This window comes from Sciurus vulgaris (genome assembly GCF_902686455.1).
Source record: "Sciurus vulgaris genome assembly, chromosome: 3".
Classification (NCBI taxonomy): domain Eukaryota; kingdom Metazoa; phylum Chordata; class Mammalia; order Rodentia; family Sciuridae; genus Sciurus; species Sciurus vulgaris.
Window position 1 is genome coordinate 37028368 of NC_136463.1, and position 23290 is coordinate 37051657.

Sequence of the window (23290 nt, forward strand, 5' to 3'; positions counted from 1 at the left end):
TAGAGTGCTTGCTTAGCATGTACAAAGCCCCAGCTTCAATCCCCAGTACATGGGGATAGGAGAATGGGTAAATGAATTCGTTTTCCAAAGACATACAAATGGCCAACAAATAAATAAATTGATGCTTAACATCATTAGTAAGGGAAACTCAAATCAAAACCACAATGAGTTATCGCTCTACACCTTTTTGATACTTCCTATAGGAAGTAAAAAGTGTTGGTTGGGAAGGTAAACTGGTACAACCATTAAAGAAAAAAAGAATAGAGGGTTAAAATAAAAATTAAATTAAAAATAGAAATACCATATGACTTAAAATCCCATTTCTGGACATATACCAATAGGAAATAAAATCAGTACCTTAAAGAAGATCTGTACTTCCATGTTCTATATTCACAATATTATTATTCACAATAGCTAAGATATGGAATCAACTTATGTATTTGGCAAATGGATAAAGGAAATGTGATGTATACCAGCTGTAAATCCCCAATCCAAAAATATGGAATCCAAAATGCTTTTTGAGCACCAACACACTGTCACACATGGAAAATTTCACACCTGACCTATGTGATAAGATATATACAAAAATGCAGACACAGTTGGGGGTGTACCTTAGCAGGAGAGGACCTGCTTAGCATGCACAAGGTCCTGGATTCAGTTCTCAGCACCCTAAATAAATAAATATTGTATAAAATCATCTTCAGGCTTTGTGTATAAGGTACATATTAACATAAATGAATTTTGTGTTTAGACTCGGATCCCATCCCCAAGATATTTCATTATGTATACCACAATCTGAAAAAAATTCAAAACACTCTGGTCCCAAGTATTTCAGATAAAAAATACTATTCATTCTCCATAAACAACAGAATGTCATTCAGTCAAAGAAAAGGGCAGTAAAGCCTGCCATTTCCAACAATAAAGACACACCTGGAGGATATATAATACATGAAATAAACCAGAAACAGAAAAACAAATACTATATGACCTCACTTATAGACAGAATCTAAAAAAGTCAAACTTATAGAAGCAGAGAGTAGACGGATGGTTACCAAGGGTTAGGGACTAGAAGAAGTAGAGATGGTGAAAGGATACAAACTTTCATTTATAAGATGAATAAATTCTCAAGATCTGATACACAGCATAGCAACTATATAACAGTATACTTGAAATTTGCTGAATAGCTCTTAAGTGTTCTCATCACCTTTTCTGGTAACTATATGAGATGATAAATAACTTGATTTTATGTTTTACATGAAAACGGCAGTGGTGGTGATCCTATATATTCCATTCTATAGTTTGGCCATTGCAAAACTCCGAAATTTTTTTGGAAAATAACTGGATTATTATAATCAAGTGGTGATTACAAATAAAGCTGCTATTTCTGATTTTCTTTACAACCAAACATCACCTCTCTTATCTGGTATGAGTCCACCAAAAAGTTCCTAATGACACTGCTGCCTAGATTCCTAGAGGAACCCAGGATTCTGATCTTCCTGTTACCTAGTTCTTCAACTTTCTTTTTTTCTTTTTTTCCCCAATAATTCAAAGAACTTTCTTTTCCTGAACCAATACTGAGTAAAGATGTCCTATCACTCCCAAATATTTATAGTACCTAATTCCTAAATAACAAGGGGATTCTTCTTCATAATCAACCATTGTCTTAAATAATTTTCTACTGGTATAACAGAATACCTAAGACTAGGTAATTTATGAAGAACAGGAAAGTCTCAAATTAGGTGGCCATATCCTATAGGCTTGGTGGGGCTTTGTACTCCCTCAATTCATGGCAGAAAGTAGAAGGGGCACTGGAGGTAGAGGGAAAAGAGAAAAGGGGCAAAACTCCCACCATAGCTAACTCATTCTCTAGAGAAAAGCATTAATGAACTTCTGAGGGCTTCATCCCCATAACCAAAGACCTTCCACTAGACCTCACTCCCCAACACTGCCGAATTAAGGAATTAAATTTCCAACACATGAATTTGGGGGACATTCTCAAACCATAACAACCATCAAAATGAGGAAGTTAACACTGATACCACATAAACATCTAGTCAGCAAGTCTCATTTAAATTTCATCAATTATCCTAATAATATGCTCTATATATAACAAAAGATAAAACCCATAATCTCTTGTTATATTTTCTTATTATATCTCATATCTGGAGCAATTCCTCAGGTTCCCTTGATGCTCTTAAGAAATACCAGGTCAGCCATTTCATGAATGTCTTTCGACTTAGGTTTATTTTATATTTCTTCATGCTTGTTTTCAGGTTATTAAGCATTTTGGGTGTAAATATCATGGAAGTATTAATATTAACTCACTGGAGGCAGTATAAAATTTCAACTTGTTCCATTAAAACTACTGCTATTTTAAATTACTTAAGATGAGGTCTACCAAGTTTCTCCACTACAGTCTTTATCTTTTTTAATAAAGTGCTCTGTGGCAAGATAAACTGAGACACTGTAAATTTCATTTTATTAGGCCAAATGGTATTCCTCAACCCCAAATGAAAAGATATATCCACCAAAAACCTATGAATGTGACCTTATTTGGAAAAAGGCCTTTGCAGATGTAAATAGTTAAGAATCTTTAAAAAGATTATCCTGGATTAGAGTAGGCAAGCACTAATTCCGAAGACAAGTGTCCTTAGAGAAGGGGAGAAGGCAATATAAAAGATGCAAGCCAAAAAAATGGCAAGGATTGTCAAAAGTCATGGAAGCTAAGAGGCATAGAACAGATTCTCCCTCAGAGCCTCCAAAAAGAAAACAAGCCTGATGACACCTTGATTTTTGACTTTTGGCTTGCAGAATCATGAAAGAATAAATTCTTGTTCTTCCATGTCACCCAATCTTTGATAATTTGTTACAGCATGTCTAGGAAATATAATTCTTTCCCTCTAATTTTATCCACTAGTTTTAGCATTATATGACCTTTTTTGGGCTGAACTAATAACTATAATGGTTACCAAATATTATTTTCTAATTTTATCATTCTTTCCTATTAGTGGTCATTCTACTGTTTAAAAAAATGGCTTTATATCAGCTTTATTTAATAGACAAAACTGCAGACAACCCAAATGCTCATCACAAGGTGAACAGATAAAGTGTAGTTCTCAGCAATAAAAAGGAATGAACTAATGATATCTACAATAAAGTGATCTCAAAATAATTATGAATTATGCTAAGCTAGGTGTGGTGTACACACCTGTGATCCCAGTGGCTTGGGAGGCTGAGGCAGGAGGATCCCGAGTTCAAAGACAGTCTCACTAATTTAGCAAGGCCCTAAGCAACTGAACCAGAGGCATTAAGCAACTCAGTGAGACCCTGTCCCTAAATAAAACACAAAATTGGACTGGGGATGAGTTCAATGCCCAGTACCCCGCCTCCAAAATTATGTTGAATCAAAGAAGAAAGACAAAAAAACATATCCTGTATGGTTTCATATAATAAAATTCTAGAAAAGTTCCCAGCAGTTCAGTAGGCTGATGCAGGAAGATCCCAACTTCAAAGCCAGCCTCAGCGACTTAGTAAGGCCCTATGCAACTCAGTGAGCTGTCTCTAAATAAAATTCAAAAAAGTGCTGAGGGTGTGGTTAAGTGACCTGGGTTTAATACCCAGCACCAAACAATGACAACAAAAAAAAAAAGGCAAAAAATCTTCAGGACAGAAAGCAGAGCAGTGGTTGCCTAGGAATGTAAGCTGGAGAACATGGGGAAGAGTACAGTTATCCCTTGGTATCTGAGGAGGAATGGTTCCAGGACCCCAAGGATGCCAAAATCTACAAATGCTCTAGTTGCATATGTGAAGAAGCATATAACCTGTGCACATCCTTTGATATCTTAATTCCTCTCTAGACAGCCTACAATAATTAACACAATGTAAACACTATGTAAATGGTGTTTATACTGTATTGTTTAGGAATAATGACAAGAAGTCTGTACATGTTGAGTACACATGCATTTTTCCCTCAAATATTTTTGATCCCTGCTTGGCTGAATCTAAGGATACATAACCTGTGATTACGGAGAGTCAACTGTGATTATAAACAAGCAAAAGAAAACTTTCAGTAGTGAAAGATATTTATTACCTTATCATGTTGGTATGGAAGGCACACACACACACACACACACACACACACACACACACACACACTCACACACAAGCACATATCAAAACCCACCAAATGGTACACTTTAAAATGTACCATGTATTGTATGTCAGGTATACCTCAATAAAGCTTTCTTTCTTAAAAATTAAATAGCCACATGCAGCCAGGGCTACAATATTAGACAGCACACACATATATAGATAACAAAACAAAAATGATTAAGACTTTTTTTTTCTTCTGGAGCTGGGGTTTGAACCCAGGGCCTTACACATGCTAGGTGAGCACTCTACCACTGAACTATACCCACAGCTCTCCAAACTTGCTGGGATTACAGGCATGTGCCAGCACTCCCAGCTAAAATAAGAGGACTTAATTGTGAAAAGCAAAACTACATACCTTTTAGAAGAGAACACAGAAATATCTTTGTAACTTTGAAGTACAGAAAGAAGCTGAGCATGGTAGAACATGCCTGGGATCCCAGTTACTCAGGAGGCTGAGGCAGAAATATCACAAGTTCAAAACAAGTCAGGGCAATTCAGGGAGACCCCATTTCAAAATATAACAAAATAAGGCCCTTGTGTATTTTGATTCTGGTTCAATTCTCAGTATCAAAAATTTTTTTCTTTAAGTAAAAAGTAAAGAAAATTTTCTTCAAAAGAACTCAGAAAGTATGAAATTTGAAGAAAATGATCAATAAAACTATATTAAATGTAAGATCTTTTATTGATTAATAAACATCACAAAATAAATAGACTAAAACTGGTATCTGCAACCTCTATAACTAAGAATTAGTACCTGAAATACATAAGAACTTCCTTTAGAGCTCAGTGGTACAGCACTTGCTTTGCATATGTAAGGCACTGGATTTGACCCTCAGCACCACATAAAAACAAATAAAGATAATGTGTCCATCTACCACTAAAAAAAAAAAAAAAAAAAAAAAAAAAAAAAAACTTCCTCTGAAATAAAGAACTTGCTCAAATCAGCCAGAAAACAATTCTATATTAACATGCACAGAAAAATTAAAAGATGTCTCATAAGAAGAAAACACAGCCAGGCACGGCACAGTGGCATATACCTATAATCCCAAGAGCTCGGGAGGCTGAGGGAGGAGGATTGCAAGTTTGAAGCAGGCTCAGTAACTTAACAAGGCCCTGAGCAACTCACCAAGACCCTGTCTTTAAATAAAATATATGTGTGTGTGTGTGTGTATTTTTTTTTTAAGGCCGGGGATGTGGCTCAGTGGTTAAGTGCCCCTGGATTCTGTACCTGGTACCAAAAAAAAAAGTCTTATTTATATAAGCATGAAAAGGTGCTTAATATCAATTAGTAATCGGGACAATGAAAATCTAGCATACAATTCATATGCACAGAATGAAGTCTGACAACTTCAATTATTGGCAAGAAAGTAGAAGAACTATACTCTCCTACACTTCTCAGGAGTAAACTGGTGCAAAAAACTTTGAAAAGCAATTTGGCAATACCTAGTAAAGTTCAAGATGTGCACGCTCCATGACCCAGCAATTGCTCTGAGCAGGGTCAGCAGATCTTTTTTATAAAGGGCCAAAGAAATGTTGTTGGCTTTGTAAAACATGATCTCCATCGAAACTACTCAATTCTGCTGCTGTATCAAGAAAGTAATTACAGATATGTTTTTTATTATAAATAGTTGGAAAACTAAATATCCACTGAGGATACAGAGAACTAGGTGTGGTACCATGCACCTGTACTCTCAGCACTTGAGACTTGGGAGGCTCAGTCAGGAGGATCCCATGAGTCCAGGAGCTCCAGGCCAGTCTAGGCAGGAAAGCAAGACCTCATTTCAAAAAAAGAAGGGGGAGATACAATCAATGAGCACCATATTTGTCGTATACTATCCACCAGCAAAAACAAACTGAGCTACATGTATCGACATGAAGGAATCACAAACTATACTGAACCAAAATAAAGCAAGACAGATAAGAAGACATACAGTAAGGTGTCATTTTAAAAAGTTATTAAAAATATGCAAAAGGTACTAAATATTCTTTAGAAATACACGGCGACATAATAACATTATGAAGAAATGAGGATGATAAACACTGAATGTGAGGCAGCAGCTGCATCTCATGGGGAGTGGAAGGATGAAGGATGAATACAATACATTCAGGTAACATTTTTTGGGTGTGTGCGCGCACAGGGGCAGTTGGGGGTGATACAGGGTATAGAATCCAAGGGTGCTTTACCACTGAGCTACATCCCTCACCCTTTTCATTTTTTATTTTGAGACAGGGTCTCGCTAAATTGCTTAGGGCCTCACTTAAGTTGCTGATGGTGGCCTTAAACATGCAATCTGCCTACCTCAGCCTCCAGGGTAGCTGGGATTACAAGTGTGCACCATCATGCCTCTCTTTCTTTCTTTCTTTCTTTTTTGGCACCGGGATTGAACTCGGGGGCACTCGACCACTGAGCCACAACCCCAGCCCTACTTTGTATTTTATTTAAAGACAGGGTCTCACAGAGTTGCTTAGCACCTTGCTGTTGCTGAAGCTGGCTTTGAACTCTCCATCCTCCTGCCTCAGTCTCCCACTCCACTGGGATTACAAGCCTTAGCCACTGCCCAGCTCATGCCTCACTTTCTTTTAGTTCTCTTGATAAAACTATCACACACAGCCACAAACTGCACTTTGTTCACCATTCTCTTTAAACCATCAAGAAAAGGGGTTAAATGAAATTTAAAAAAAGAAAAGAGGCTAAGAAAACCATTATTTTAGGGGCTACAGGTTTAGCTCAGTGGTAGAGCACTGGCCTAGCGTGTCAGAGGCCCTTGGTTTCACTCCCAGCACTGAGGCAAAATAAAGATGAATAAGGCAATTATCTTTGTCCCTAAGGACCTCAAGATTTAGCTAAGAGGCAGACACTATAGCATATTGGCATCTCACAGTGGCCTGTGTGATTTTCACAGGGATTCCTTTTTTTTTTGCGGTGCTGGGGATGGAACCCAGGGTCTTGTGCTTGCACCAACTGAGCTATCTCCCCAGCCCCTCACAGGGATTCCTTAAGCCTAAAACTATTTTTGTAGTTTTGGGTGGGTTTTTTGTTTGTTTGTTTTTGTGTGTGTGTTTTCTTTCTTTTTCTTTTTTTTTTTTTTTTTGCAGTATTTGGGATTGAACCCAGGAGCACTATGCCACTGAGTTACAACCCCAGACCTTTACATTTTTTATTTTAAGATAGAATCTCACTAAATTGCCAGGGCTAGCCTCAAACTTGGAATCCTCCTGCCTCACAGCCTCTGATGTCAATGTGATTACAGGCATGCACCACAGACCCCAGGTCTATCTTCATAACAATTTTAAAAGTTCATTTGCCCTGTTCATTGTATAGACACACAGTGATGGTACATAAGCAGTGGTTGATAATACTGCTAGTGCCTTGGCAGGAGTTCAAGCAGTGGCACCAAAATGAGCTAGAAGTCATTATATTTTTCATAGCTGCCCACCTAGAGTGAAAAAAAAAGCAAGCCATTTTCACTTAAGAAGTCCCTGATGAAGTTGGATATGATGGTACAATCCTATAATCCAAGCTACCCAGGAGGCTGAGGGAAGAAGATCACCAAGTTTGACACCAGCCTAGGAAACACAGCTGGACCCCACATCAAAAAAATTAAAATAAAAGATGTCAATGACACAATTTTCTTTGTTTTCTGATACTGGGGATTGAAGAGGTGCTTCTACCACTGAGCCACATCCCCAGTTTTTATTTTGAGGTAGGGTCTGTGTGTGAAGTGGGCTGTAAACATGCGATTCTCCTGCCTCAGCTTCCCAAGTCACAAGGATTACAGGAATGCACCACTGCACCTGGCTAAAACTTAATTTTATTAAATGTCAACCCATGCCAGGTGCCACAGTAAAAGCCTATAATCCCAGCAACTCTGGACACTGACACAGGAGAATGGCAAATTTGGAGGCCAGCCTTAGGTATTTAGCAAGACTGTGTCTCAAAATAAAAAAGAAAAAGGGGCCTGGGGAGATAGAGTGCTGGTAGAGTGCTTGCCTCGCAAGCACAAGGCCCTAAGTTTGATCCCCAGTACCGCAAAAAAAAAAAAAAAAGGCTGGGGACTTAGCTCAGTAATACAGTATCTATGGACTCAATCCCCAGAATCATAAAATCAAAACTCCCCACAAAAAAAATTCAACCCACGAATACATGTTTTTAATATTCAATATGACAAAAAATGGGAGTACAATAATAGGCATCTGTTAGATAACAGGCTGTCTAGAGGAAAAGCATTTGTGATCATGAAATGAACTAACCATGCTTTTTTTTTTTTTTTTTTTTTTCTTTTAAATGCTGGGGATTGAACCCACACCCTCCCACGTGCCAAGCCAACACTACCACTGAGCAACATTTCCAGCCCCTAACCATGGACCATCATTTGTACCTGAAAGAATAACAAAGTGTGTTAATAAGACTTAGTTGTTTGGTATATGTTTTCTTCAAAACAAACCAAGTGAGCTTTTTGCTTCAAGACAAACTGGCAGTACCTACTGCCAGAAATAAATTTCTAATTGTTGCTTGAAAAACTCAATTCGGGAATATACATCTCCACCAGTTAACTGGATAGCTTCTCAATAAAGACTTTTCTGAAGACATCAGTGATATAAACAAATGTGATTTTTTCAATTTATTATATAATGAAATGCATCAATACCCAGAAGATATTTCTAACTCAGTGCACCATTATTTTCCAAATGACTAATATGTTACAAAATCACACATGGATAAAATATTTATTCAAAGTGGAAGACCAATAGATCTTAATGCAAGAATATGCAAAATTCAATAATGAGATTTCAGATTCCCATTTGACAAACATTTAAGAAACTACCACTTTGACCAGGAGCAGTGGCACAAGCCTGTAATCCTAGTGGCTCTGGAGGCTGAGGGAGGAGGATGGAGAATTCAAAGCCAGCTTCAGCAACAGCAAAGCACTAAGCAACTCAGTGAGAACCTGTCTCTAAACATATAAAACAGGGCTGGGGATGCGGTCAAGTGCCCCTGAATTCAATTCCCAGTACCCGCCCCCACAAAAAAAAACACCCACCATTTTGGTACCAAAAATATCCCTGTATCATCCCACATCTGTATGTGAAGTTACTTTTTTGTTTATATACTTCAAACAGTACAAGAGACTGAGGGCAGAAACATGAGAATTCAGCTGTCTTGTATTAGACTGAATATTAAGAGAGACTGCAAAATAAAAAACAATGCCATTCTTCTCTCTAATGTTACTTATTTTGAAATAAAGTGATTTTTTTCATAAAAAAATACATATTTATATATAGTGTATATTGCTTTAAAATAGAACATTTTTAAAATTTCTCATATGGGAAATATTAAATGTTGCCCACAAAAATAAAAGTTCTTTGGGGTCCTTAATAATTTCAGATTATAGTAGCTGGGTGCAGTGGTACACAACTGTAATCCCAGGGATTCAGGAGGCTGAGGCAGGAAAATTCCAAGTTCAAGACCAGCCTCCGCAATTTAATGAGGCCCTAAGCAACTTAACAAGATCCTGTCTCAAAATAAAAAATTATAAAGGCTGAAATGTGGCTAAATGCCCCTAGTTTCGATCCCTGGCACTAAAAAAAAATATACAGTCAGATGTAATGTAGACACATGCTATTTCAGAGACTGAGGCCGGCCTCAGTAATTTAGCAAAATTCTGTTCCCTGTCTCAAAACAAAAAAGAAAAGGCTGGGAATGTAACTCAGTGGCACTGAGTTCAATACCTAGTACAACGCCCACCTCCCCCCCCAAAAAAAGGAGAAGAAAATGAGCTGAAAATTTGTGAACTTAAAAAAAAATGTTGGTACTTCCTATGTCAAGACTCTCATATATTCAGAATATTCCTCTTTTATTCAGGTTTTAAGGATGGTATCTGAAGTTTAGACAGAGTACAAAGCAAACCATGTGTCTGGAGTACAAGGCTCCAAACCATTCATTGACAGCTTGACAAAAAAGTATGTGTAAGTTAAAAAAAAAAAAAAAAAAAAAAACACATACACTCACATTTAATACCATGGCCCCTGCTTTCTTAAAAAATATTCAAGGGGCTGGGGGTAGCTTAGCTCAGTAGTAGAGCTTGTGTTCACCATATGAGACGCCCTGCATTCAATCCCCAGCCCTTTTTACCCTGTCTCAAGTAAAAACTAAAAAGGGCTGGAGATGTAGCTCAGTGGTAGAGCACTTCTGGGTTCAGTCCTCAGTAAATGAGGAAAAAAAAGAAAAAGTTCAAGGAGCCAAGGTCAAATCTTAAAGGTTTTTTAATTCTTACAAAGTTCAAACATATGGCAAATTTGCATAGCTCAAAGTGTACTGAAAATAAACAGAACTCTAAATAGTTCTTTGTGTCTAATCTCCCTTTATCTTGTTTTGTTGTCTTTCTGTCCAGTGTTCAGTTCCTCTGCAGTCAACGATGATATATTTCTAGAATATACTACAGTGTTTTCAGCTCTACTGCCCACGAAATAAATAAATAAATCCATAATAGGGGCCCCTGGGATTGGATGGGAACCTCCTCCAAAAGGCCTATTGGTTGGTCTTTAAGTCAATCAAATATTTCTTGGTAGAAAGCCAAGCAAATGGAAAACAGACTTTGAAACTAGCGAGTCTACAACTCTATAATAATACCTTTCTAAAAATGTTGTTTTACAAATCTGTAACACTCTTTTCTCTATGCCTCTGTCCCTCTGCTGAAAATAAAGCAACTTTATTATGCTATCATAAACAAAGGTTGTTTTTAATAACAGAAGGGCATCATTTATTTTCTCTAACAATTGCATGCCATTTATTCACAGCGAAAGGTAAGCAACTAAAAATCTGTGTAATGATACGTGCTGTGTACAGAAATACAGGCTGCCTTACAAAACATGAAAACTTAGATGAAACTACTGTACCGAATTTTTAGAAATTAAGGTGTCTATTTTCTTTTAGTAAACAGTAACTCCTTAGCTTTTGTTACTCTGACAGGTATTACATCGTATAAAAGTGCTTTTAATTAAGAACTGGAGAGATCTGAAAGAACTTAGTTAAGGCAACTACCAAACAAAAAGTCCTAACAAGTTAACTAACTGCACACCCCTAGCAGGGGCCACTTTAAGAGGTAACACAGCATGTTCTTTTTCCTTTACATGTTTTCCTAAAACATGAGCACAACAGAATTCCTTTCAAGACTTTAAAACTGCCGGATCATGATTATAGTTCAGCCCTTCTAAATTAGTTTACACTTTACTCTAAAGAGAGTACTGACACCACCGATAGGAGGCAACCGAGAGGGACAAGTTCATCAAGAGCAAAATTATGACAGATTGTAAGGAAACGGTACAATTTTTGCCATTTCCCGCTTTCTTCGCCTGACCCACATAGGAACGTCTCTTCGGTTTATCTTTTGATCAAAATCTGGCGCTGGGTTTCAAACACTTTTTCTCCGGCTGCCACTAAAGTGAATTAGCGAAGGGAGAGGACTGCTTCCCCCTGATCTTTGAAGGGTGGAAATGAAGCGAGCAACGGTTTCAGGGAGACAGCAATACTATCTTTGGCAAGGCCACTTTTGTGTGCCCGAACTCCACCGTGAAGAGCGCTACGAGCCGGAGAAGAGTCTTCATTCCCACCACTTTGCTCTCTGATAGCACTCTGGAGCCGGGGGCCCACGCGGTGCAGATGCTACAAAAGCCCTCAACTGCCTGAAAAGAGACGGGCGCCAAACAAGCCAGGGAACTTACCCAATTTCTTCCACATGGCGAGGTGACAGGCGAGGAAGCCTTTGCGGATGGCAGCGCAAACCTTCGCGGGCTCGGACGAGGTGAAACCCTTCTGCTTCTTGATGAAACCCCATAAGTGCTCTCGGGCAAACTGTGCCGCCTCCCGCCCGCCGTGCCCGTCGCACACGGCGAAGAAGGCCACAGAGGAACGGCGGCGGCAGCAGCGGCCGGGCGCCGGTGAGGCCCCGGCGTCCGGGGGAGGGTCGCAAGCGTCTCGGGCTGCAGCCGCTGGGCCTTTCCCCGACACTTCGCTGCCGGGAAAAGAGGCCGGGGACCGCCGCGCAGGCGACGGCTGCGAGAGCGCCCGCCGCGGCGACGGCTTTTCTTCAGCCGTCGGCTCGGGCTCCACCACGATCTGAGTAACGTCCTCCATGTACTTCCTCCCGCCCTGGTCGGAGAAGACGCTCACTCCCAGCGAGTACAGCCCCGCCATGGCCGGCTGGCCGGGATCCCGCCGGTCCCACGCAGCCCGCCGAATCCGGCGGCGGGAGACACACTCGCCGCTCGCCGGCCAACTATTGTTTATCTTCGACGACGCCGAGAGGGAGGAGGGGGCGGTCCCGGAGAGGGGGCGCGGGATGTCGGGACTTGTCCGCGAGAGCTGGGCCGGAGCGCTGGGGCGAGAGGAGTCGACAAGCTGCGCCTGCGCACTGAGCTTCCTCCGCCTGCCCGCGCCCATCACACAAATCAGGCGTTCTCCCCGGCTGACGTCACTCGACTCTCTGGGCGCGACCAATCCGGAGTCGAGGGGGGCGAACCCGCCCTCCGCCCCCTCCTCCTCGCAACGGCAGCGCTCCTCCTCCGGCCGCCGGCTGCGGGCCCGCGCTCTACTCTCTCGGTTTCTTTCTTGTCGCGGGCTTTTGCGCCCTCCTGGTTTTCCGCAGCCGCTGAGTACTTTTCGAGCGTCTTGGTCTGTCGCCTTTGTACTCGGTCCTCAGGATCATGGTTTTCTCTCCTGCCCGTCGCGCCCCGCTGCTTGCCTTGCGGGTAAAGCGGCGTAGGCTGGGGCCTCCAATGAGTGTAGAAATTGTGGGGGAGAGAACGGGGGCGGGGGGCGATATTTGACCTTCCACTCCTTAAAGTGAAATGGCGGGAAACTTTCCTTCAAAGACCGTTTGTGAACTGGCTGGAAAAAATGTGGCACCCGTGAACAGGTTTGGGTTGGGACGTAACCGACTGGGAATTGAGAAATTTTAGTCGTTACAAAAAATACTTGGTAAATTTCCAAAATCGATTGCGCAGTTCTGTTTCACGTAATTAGGTAGGTAAGATTTACGAGGTCGGAATTGAACCAAGAATTGGTTAAATTGTTAACCTAATACTTTTTCCGACTAGTTCAGGATACAGGTTTTTATTCCTATAGTATCACTTCAAGATATCACGTTAAAATAACTTACAGAAACTTTTTCCAGGAGCTCCAGTGCCCTAACAATTTTGGTTATTTTCCTGTTCTCCCAGTAGGTCAATCCAAGCGCTAAAATGTTCACACGAATTTCCACGGATATTAGTATGCTCTCAATACCAAAAGTTTTCTGTAGTGAATCGGTTTGAAGTTCATTTTTTCCACTTGTGGTCACTTCCATCACCAACTCTCCTATATGCTCAGTCCTATACAGCCTTTGAGATTTTCAAGTGGAATGATACTAAAATGGGGATGGGGAAAAATGCAAACAGTTGGCACAAGAAATGCAAATAGAAGCCAGGCGTGGTGGTGAACGCCTGCAATCCCAGCCACTCCGGAGGTTGAGGCAGTAGGGTCGAAAGTTGGAGGCCCCCTGGGCAGTTTAGAGAGACTGTCTCAAAAAAAGGACTGGGGATGCAGCTTAGTGGTAAAACATCCTGGGTTCAATCCCCAGTACAAAAACTAACAATTTTAACACTGAAAGGAAACCTGCAAGTCATTTTCATAATTATGACTAAAAAAAAAAACTAAGTGAAATATTTACAATTGTAATCCTGCATCCTATGCAAGACCTGCAAGAAGAGGAAAAAAAAAAAAAAGTTTATCTAGCTCTAATATTATTTAGCTTGAACAGTTTGCCCTAGAAATTTCCAAAAAGCACTTCCATCACGCTTTATAATCCTTTTCACCCAAGGCACAACCAGGTCATCCATCATAAGTCTAACTCTTCATAATGCTCTCTACTTATACTCTTCTACTTGCTGGCTCTGTATACTACTCTTTTTTTTTTTTTTTTTTTTTTTTTTTTAATTTTAGTTGTTGATAGGCCTTTATTTTATTTATTTATATGTGGTGCTGAGATTTGAACCCAGTGCCTCATGCATGCCAGGCAAGTGCTGTACCACTGAGCCAAACACAGCCCCTGTATACTACTCTTCAAACAAATAAACTATATGTAAATATATAATCTTTTTTTTTTTTTTTTTTCTACCAGAGATTGAACTGAGGAGCACTCAACCACCGAGCCACATCCCCAGCCCTATTTTATATTTTATTTAGAGACAGGGTCTCACTGGGTTGCTTAGCATCTTTGAACTCAGCCATTCTCTTGCCTCAGCCTTCCGAACTGCTGGGATTATAGGCTTGGCCACTACACCCAGCTTATATTTCACCAACCCTAATCAGTTCAACATCTGTCACCAGCTATTAGTTTTAACATTTTTTTTTTAAGTCTTAGAAAATCTTTAGAAACCTTTCTAAAGGTTTTAGAGAAGGTTAACCTTTTCCCATAAACTTCCTATATAAGACTGAAACCTGTTTATCACTTAGCAAAACTACCTCATTTGCCACTTTTCAAGTATAGAAGGCTATTTTTCCTCTTGCAAGTATTCTTATCACATGATCTATTCTACATGTTGCCTCTGGAATTTCTCTTCTTCCCTCAAGAACTCATATTTGTGTGTATGTGTGTGTGGTGCTGGGGATTGAACCCAGAGGACTTGTGCATGTGAGGCAAGCACTCTACCAGCTGAGCTATATTTCTAGCCCAAGTTCTTTTAAAGTTAATGTAAATTGCCACTACTCCAAGGCACTATCACCTACTAATTCCTGGTAACTCTCTCCTCATTTATTCATGGCTTCTTTTTCTTCCACTATTCTGGTCATGTCTCAGTCATTTTTTATTTTTCAAAATGTTGTCCACATTTTACATATGATACCTTGGCTTCACAATATTTTATCCTTTTCATGGTGACATGGCCTTCCTACCATCAGAGGCAACACTTCCGTTTGTGTTTATCTTAGGTACTTTCTCCTCCCTTCTTTTCAAAATGCTTTACATCAATAATTAACCTTTCTTGCTTCTGCCTTGTCAATTTTTCATTTTTACTGGGTCATCTTCATTTGTATACAAACATGGTCTGGTCTCTATCTTACACAACCTTGTCTATACTACCCCATTTCTCTGTTCTCCTGTAGGGCAAAAGTTGTTGGATTTTGTTTGGGTTTTTTTTGTGTGTTTGTTTGTTATTTTGTTTTGTTTTTGTGTGTGTGGTGGTTGATGGTGTTTGGTTTTTGTTGTGTTTTGGTTTTTTGGTTTTGCTGTTGTTGTTGTTGTTCTGAACATTAAACCAGGGTGCTTAACCACTGAGTCACATCCCCAGCACCACCAGACCACCTTTTTTAAAATTTTAAGATAGCATTGCGCTAATTTGCTTAGGGCCTTGTTAAATTGCTGAGACTAGCTTTGCATTTGCAATCCTCCTGAGTTGCTAAGATTACAGGCATGCACCACCACACCTGGCTTTTCTCTATCAAGATGATATTTACAATTCCTACCTCCATAGTTTTTCCTAAACCCATTCCAATTGGGCAGCCAGCTCCATCATACCCTAAGATTGTTTTTATGACATAACCAGACCTCTGTTTCCAATGCTAATGATAAATGTTCCCATAATGATAAATGTTTCTGTTCTTACTTTTATTCCAACTGAAGTAGCAAGTGGAGGAAATGCTTCCTTCTTGAAACATAGTAGCACATTGAACCATTGTTTCCTTCTCGAAACTCTTTTCTTGGCTTCTAAAGAGACTGCTTTCCTAGTTTTCTTCCTGCCTCATTGACTGACCACCCTTTCTCATTTTCCTTTACTGATTTCTTTCCAGCCATATCTCAAATTGTTGGAAGTGACCCCAGGACCTCATTCTGGGCCCTTTCCTCTACCTATACACTGTATGTGGAATGGTGGCTCTAAAGACTATCTGCTGAGGATTCCAACCTTACCTTGGATTCCAGACAACTGTGTACTTGACAGTTCCACAGAGATGTCTAACATGTACCTTATCTTAAAATGACCAGAACAAACTCTTGATTTTTCCCCCATATCGCTTCCTTTCTCAGTCTTACCCTCATCCCTAAATGACATCACCATCTACTATACTGTTCAAGCCCAAAAACATAGGAGTTAGTCTTAATTTTTCTTTTTTCTCCATTCTTTCCCTTTTTCCCACCAATTTCATTCTTATTCATCAGCAAATGCTTTTGACTAAATTTTCAAAGTCAATACTGAACCTACTTCTCACTACCTCCACACTACTATTCCAGTACAAGTACCTGTACCACTATATTAGCCTCCTGTATTAGTTTCCTTTCTTTTGCTTTTGGCCCTCAATCCTTTTCTGCTAGCTACTATCTTGATTTTTTTTTTTTTTAGTTGTAGATGGACACAGTATCTTTATTTTTTATCTGATCCTGAGAATTGAAGTCAGTGCCTCATATGTGCTAGCTGAGTGCTCTACCACTCAGGTACAACCTTGGCCCTATCATGATCTTTTAAAAAGCAGAAATCAGATCAGGTCATTCATTCCTTTTAAATACCCCATGACTTTCTATCACATTTAAAATAACATGCAGGTCTGGGGATATGACTCAGTGGCAGAGTGCTTGTCTAGCATGTACAAAGCTCTGGGTTTGATCCCCAGCACCATAAAAAATATGATATTGAACTCCTTATGAAATCCTATATCATCTATTTGGTCCTTAAATGTTTGTCCAACACCATTTTAAAACACTTTCCCTGTCCCACTACCCTCTTGACCTTTCTGTTCCTCTTTCATATTCAAGCTATTATGAGCTTTAGGGTTTTCTCCTTAGAATTATCTCCTCATCCCCAGAAACATTACAAGAATGGATTCTTCTTGCTATTCAGTTCTTGCTAAGTTTAAATATTAGACTTTCCTACCCATCCCATCTAAAGTAGCCACCCAATATCTTTCTATCACATAATTTCATTTTAATTCTGCAGAGAGCTTCACACTATCTGGTGTTTATTGTCTGTCTTTCCCAATTAGGATATAAGTACCATGAGAACAGGGAACTTGCCTTGTTTATTGTGGTATACTCTGAAACTAGAACAAAGAATTTTTAATTGATGAATTACTTACCTAGAAACACATAAAATTGATATGAGAAAAACTATGGGACTTTACTAGAAAGAAAACAAATTGAAAAAATAGAAAATCATGTCATGTTCCTAGATTAAAAAAAAAAAAAAAAAAACTTCAATTTGTCTCAAATTAATCTACAAATGGATTATAACCAAAGTGGAATTCTTTTACACAACAAATTGATTCTCTCTGGAAAGGACCTGGCATGGTGGTACATGCCTATATTCACAGTAACTCTCAAGGCTAAGCCAGGAAGATCACAAATTCGAGACTAGCGTCACCAACTTAGTGAGGCCCTGTCTCAAAATAAAAAGAGCTGGGGATGTAGCTTAATGATAAAACACCCCTGGGTTCAATCCCTACTATAAATAAATAATAAACAAATAAAATGTATCTGGAAGAGGAAATGAGTAGGAATAGCCAAGATGTTATTGAAAAAGAAGGTAGGTAGTTGCCTTACAGATATGAGAACATTATATAAAGTTGGCCTTGAGAAATAATTAAAATGGTTAACAGTATAGAACTGACAGTCCAGAAATGGATCAATGTATATATGTGAAGTATACATGGTAAGGATGTAGCATTGCAAATAATTGGGGAAATAACTGATTTATTCACTAACTGAGGTTAGGAGACCTGGCTATCCATTTAAATAAAATGGCATGTAGATTAAAGAGCTCAAATTGGTACTGTGGCTGTAGCTAAATATCAGAGTGCTTGCCTAGCATGTGTGAGGCTCTGGGTTGATCCTTAGCACCACATAAAAATAAACAAAATAAAGGCATGCTGTCCATCTGCAAGTTAAAAAAAAATTAAAAGAACTAAAATTAAGGGGGAAAATATATAATAGTACACTAAGAAACAATGAGATATATTCCACTATCAGATTGGAAAAAAAAAACACCCTTCAATAATAATAATAAAAATTAAAAAATAATAAAAAGTTCAATAATATGCAGGACTGGGAAAGATGTAGCAGAGAACTACTCTCATTAGTGGGAATGTAATTTGATATTTCTATTTCAGTTCATATCAACTGAAATTTACACATATCCTTGGACCTAGAAATTCCACTGCTAGGAATTTACCATGTAAGCTACCTTTGCAAAAGGTGCATATACAAAGACTTTCACTAGTGTATTGTTTATAATAGTAAATGAATACCTTGAATCTATTTCAGGGCTAACTGTTCTCATCCATTGATCTGTTGATTTGAGAGTCCTGTCTTGCTTTTGAAAGCTTTGACTTGATACATTTTTTTCAGACCTCCCACCTTCTTCACCTTCCTGAACCAGCCACTTCTTATCTCCCAATGACCAAGCTAGTTCCAGTTCTCTTGCTCACTGTCCTCTCAGCTTTGTTTTCACAGCTTTCAGCACACATATATTTGTACCTTAAACATTTTAACTAATAGTGTCAAAAACACATTCGTTTGCCAATCTTTTGATGTAGGGCCATGACCTTGACTTTAGATGAGTCTACTGTTTGTAGTTCAGCATCACTCTTTTCCATAAACCACATCAATAATGCATCACCTACGACTTTCAGCTTTGATTTCTTTAAAGTGGAACAAGAACTTAAAAACATAGACAAACTGCTCTCAATAGAGAATTCTTCTGAGTTTTATGACTTCCCTATCATACCATCAATTTTTTATAGGTGTTCACGCTCAAACCTAATGTTGGTTTTTAAAATTGATTTGCCTTTATTGAGTCTTTCTAAAGTATTCAATTTACTTTTCATAGAAGTTATTTTTCCTCCATTCATGTATTAAATATTGCATACCTCTTGTTATGTAACATTTAATTAAGTGTGTAATTAAAACAAGAACAACTGGAACAAGCAAGTTTTGAACAAGCAGTGACTCAACATGTGGAGCAGTAGTGTGTGCATATATCAGAGAACTGAACTTTATTACCAGTTGTTCAACATGCACTGGGATTCAGTATTTTTTTTTTTAGAGGTAACAGAGAGCATTGATTAATCAGGTATATCAGTTAAGTGGTGTATTATTGTATTTATTGTTGGAGAGAGTTTCTATTGAATTATTCTTTAATGAAAAATAAGGTGAAAAAAAAAATCCAAGGATTCACAGATAATGACTGAGACCATCTTTGTAGTGAAAATCATATAGGTTACTTTGCCTACTTGCATACAATTAATTCAAAATCACACAGTCTTTTTCAATACTCTAGTGGACATTTTTTTTTTTTTTCCTTTCCAGCATTCTTCTTTCCTTTGGTAAAATGACAATGATTTTCTTCTGGAAAATCACTCCCTCCCCCATTCTCAAGTCAAGTGTTTGTGTAGAATGTTCCCAGCCCCATCTTTGGGAGAGAACTCAAACTGGATTGGGCCAATCAACATATTCCATTTCCATGGACTTAGTAATGAGTTCATTAACAAACTCAAAACCTAATCATGGGGCTGGGGTTGTAGCTCAGCGGTCAAGCACTTGCCTAACACATGTGAGGCACTGGGTTCGATCCTCATCACCACATAAAAATAAGTAAATAAGATAAAGGTATTTAAAAAAAAAAACTAATCAGAAGCTAATGAGACATGAAAACATTTGCTGAGACTTCTGGGAGAGAACATCTCCCTAGTAATAAATCTACAGGAAGAGAAACTAATTCTCAGGACTTTGGTGTATTATGAACGTGAAATTGGGACTACAACAGCCTTTCTGAGAAGAAACAAAAATGAAGATGAAGTTAACACTCAGAGAAAGAATATTAGGGAGCTAGGCCACGATGACATTATTTGAATTTGGAGTAAAGTCATGACCATCCTGGATTTATCAACAATCTTTTTGGTTTCTTCTAAAGAACGAGTTTGCCTTGCATTTTTTCTTCGTTGCAACATAAAGAATCTTCATTGCCACAGATAGAATCTGTTCCTCCTTGTTAAGAAGCTGGGGATGGCCTGTTGATCTTGTTTGGTCTCTGAAATATCCTGCATTCTTCTGTGTTACAGTTTTGCTTTGGTCTCACATGGTCTGTTCTGAGATTTCTGCTTCTTCATATTCATTTCTGATATGTCCTAGTTTTTGCTTATGTACTAATCCAGCATTCAGTTTCCTATATGTTGAGACTATTGATTTCTTTGTAGCAGGAAGTTATTTTTATATGTTTACTGGTTTTCCACACCCAGAAATTCCTATTATCTCATGACCCTTCCCTCACTCCAAGACAGTTGTGTTTAGGCCCCAGGAAAGTGGTGTTAGAGGGGAAAAATGTTAAACATTCAGCTTTTTTTTTTTTTTTTCCCAAAAAACCTTGGTCTTGGTATGCAAAAACAACAATTCACAGCTAGTATTTTTGTACAATGAAAATGATAAAGGTTTTATAAACCCACAAGAAGACATACAAAGATGTTCATTGCACTATTGTTTGAAATATCAAAAATTAGAAACATCATTCAGTAGTGGAATAGATAAGAAAATTTGGCACATTTGTGTGACTCTGATTGCTGTTGGAGGAAATGTGCTTTTCTTCATTTGCTACCTTCTCTGTAGGGGCTGAAAAGGCTAATTATCCCCTTTCCTAACCTCCATTGCATGTAGGCTATTGGAAAATAATGATGTCAGAGATGTAAATGGAAGATTTCTAGGAGTTCTCAAGATATATGCATGGCACTGCTTTTCCTTTCTGCAAACAACCATGAATGATGTGCTGCTCTGTGTAGAAGAGATGGCAGGAGGTGTCAGTATGAACTTCTTCAGTGACGGTGGGTTTCAGATCTACAAACATTGCCTCGCATTCATACTTGACTGGGCCCATCTCACTGAATAAGGTGTTGAAGGAGTCATCTTCTCCCACAATGGTCCTGTCATTTGACATCTGGCCATCAGGCTGGATGCCATGTCGGGCAGTGGAGTTCCCAGCAGGCATTAATCTGTACACCAGCTTGGCCAACATGGACAGAATTGCACTTACACATGATGGGTACTTGTAGGGCTGCATGGCACCAGATGAAGCAAGGGAACGGAAACAAGGATCTCCCACTGACAGATTACCAAGGAGTCAGGGGAGAAGTAGAGAGCCATCTTACGCATTCTGAATTCTGATTTTTGTTTCCCCTTAAAAAATCTATCTTTTGATTTTGATACAATTGGAAAGAAATTTTTAATTTATTTTTTATTGGTGCATTGTAATTACACAGTACAATTATTGTAGAATTCATTATGCCATATGTGTACATTGGAAAGGAAATTATAAAACATTTGTTGTGAGATTGATATCTGAAAACAGAAAGCAAATAACTTACCTAGAACTTTGGTAAACCAGCTGTTAAACTCTTCTTGCTTTGAGGGAATAGTACATGCCTAGAGAGAGGTTAAGCAGTAGCTCTCCTTTCCTTGTACCTTATCTTGCTGAAGAGTCTTGAAGGTAGTTGTCCTGTATAGTCTATGATTTTTTCAGGTTCTGAGTAGGCCTTCTAGAGAGGATTTAAATGGTCCCGAGAATGCCTAGAAGTAGCAGGATTGAAAACAATACTTACTATGAAACAAGACATTCCTCTTAGAGGAATACAGTGATTTGCTAAACAAATCCTATAATGGCAAAAATAGATGGATCTGTCATACTCAAAGCAAAAGGTATAGATAGGTACATGGACACTCTGAATATTTTCAATTATAGGCACGGCCTTCCATCTCTGTGATTGGTGAACGATGAACTTAGAGATCCTTGGAGTATAATCCTTTCAGGCACATTTGTTGTAACAAATGCTGCTAGGGACACATGAGGCAGGCATAACACAAACCTGGTGGGAAAAGTTTATAGAAGTAGGACCAGAGTGCACACAATCACCTCCACCCCCATAACCTTTCATGATCCTCTGAAAGCCCAGTTTGGCCCAGGTATAGTTGGACATTTTACAGACAGAGGTCTAGGAAAGGAATTTGCCCTAAACTTCCATCTGTATTTATAGGGAAATTCAGAGGAAGTGGAATACTAATCAACCAGTTTTCTGGTTGGAGGATTAGACATGACATTCTGTAGGAACAGTTGTCTAAAGGAGTGCAAATACAAGTGCTAGCTAATCTGCTAGGTAGTGCTGAGCATCCTCTTTGCTAAGCTACTCAAGGGGAGAGGGAACTGTCTTAGCAATTCAGTAGATAAAGGGTTTATCTCATCTCTTTTTTTCTTTCAGTGTTGGGGATCGAAACCAGGGTTTCATACATGCTAGGCAAGTGCTTTAACAGTAGTCTACACTCTCAACCCTCTTGTTTCTCTTCCTTCCTTCCTTCCCTCCTTCCTTCCTCCCTTCCTCCCTCCCTCCCTCCCTCCTTCCCTCCTTCCTCCCTTCCCTCCTTCCTTCCCTCCTTCCTTCCCTCCTTCCTTCCTTCCTTCCTTCCTTCCTTCCTTCCTTCCTTCCTTCCTTCCTTCCTTCCTTCCTTCCCTCCTTCCTTCCTACTGAGAATCGAACCCAGGGACATTTTACCTCCGAGCAACATCCCAGCTCTTTTTTTGTGTGTCTCCCAGGGATTGAACCCAGAGGCACTCAACCTCTGATCCACATCCCCAGCCTTTTTTATTTTTATTTATTTAAAATTTTGAGATAGGGTCTCACTAAGTTGCTAAGTTGTTGAGACTGGCCTCAAAATTTCAATCCTCCTATCAGTCTCCTGGTTGCTGGGAATTATAGGCATGCTCAACCATGCCTGGAGAGGCTGCCAGGTTTCGTTTATTTGTTTTTTTTTTTTAATTTTTTTTCTTTTTTTCTTTTTTTTTTTTTTTTTTTACTTATAGATGAACACAATATCTTCATTTTATTTATTTATTTTATGTGGTGCTGGGGATCCATCCCAGTGCCTCACATATGCTAGGCAAGCACTCTACCATTGAGCCAAAACTCCAGCCCTAGGCTGCCAGTTTTTTAACCACCAACTTAAACCTGCATTCTGACTAAGACAGCCAATGTTTCTTCTTTGGTCTCCTGTTTTCAGCCTCACTCATTTCCATGCACTTCACATTCACCTAAGGCCCAAATCATACCAGTTCATCCCACTGCTTGGCACCTTTCTAG

At 39.1% G+C, this 23290-nt stretch overlaps 1 protein-coding gene across 2 annotated transcripts in view; it reads right to left on the bottom strand.

Annotated features, from left to right (window-relative positions):
- PPM1D (protein phosphatase, Mg2+/Mn2+ dependent 1D) overlaps positions 1 to 14055 on the bottom strand; it is a 45586-nt gene extending 31531 nt beyond the window's left edge. The window contains exon 1 of one of the 2 annotated variants that reach the window (XM_079131400.1): positions 11875 to 14055. In XM_079131400.1, coding sequence (XP_078987526.1) covers positions 11875 to 12592 — 718 coding nt within the window. In that variant the 5' untranslated portion in view covers positions 12593 to 14055. The remainder of the gene's footprint in view (positions 1 to 11874) is intronic. The other variant, XM_079131401.1, reaches the window with a different exon arrangement.
- Between the last annotated feature and the right edge of the window lie 9235 nt (positions 14056 to 23290).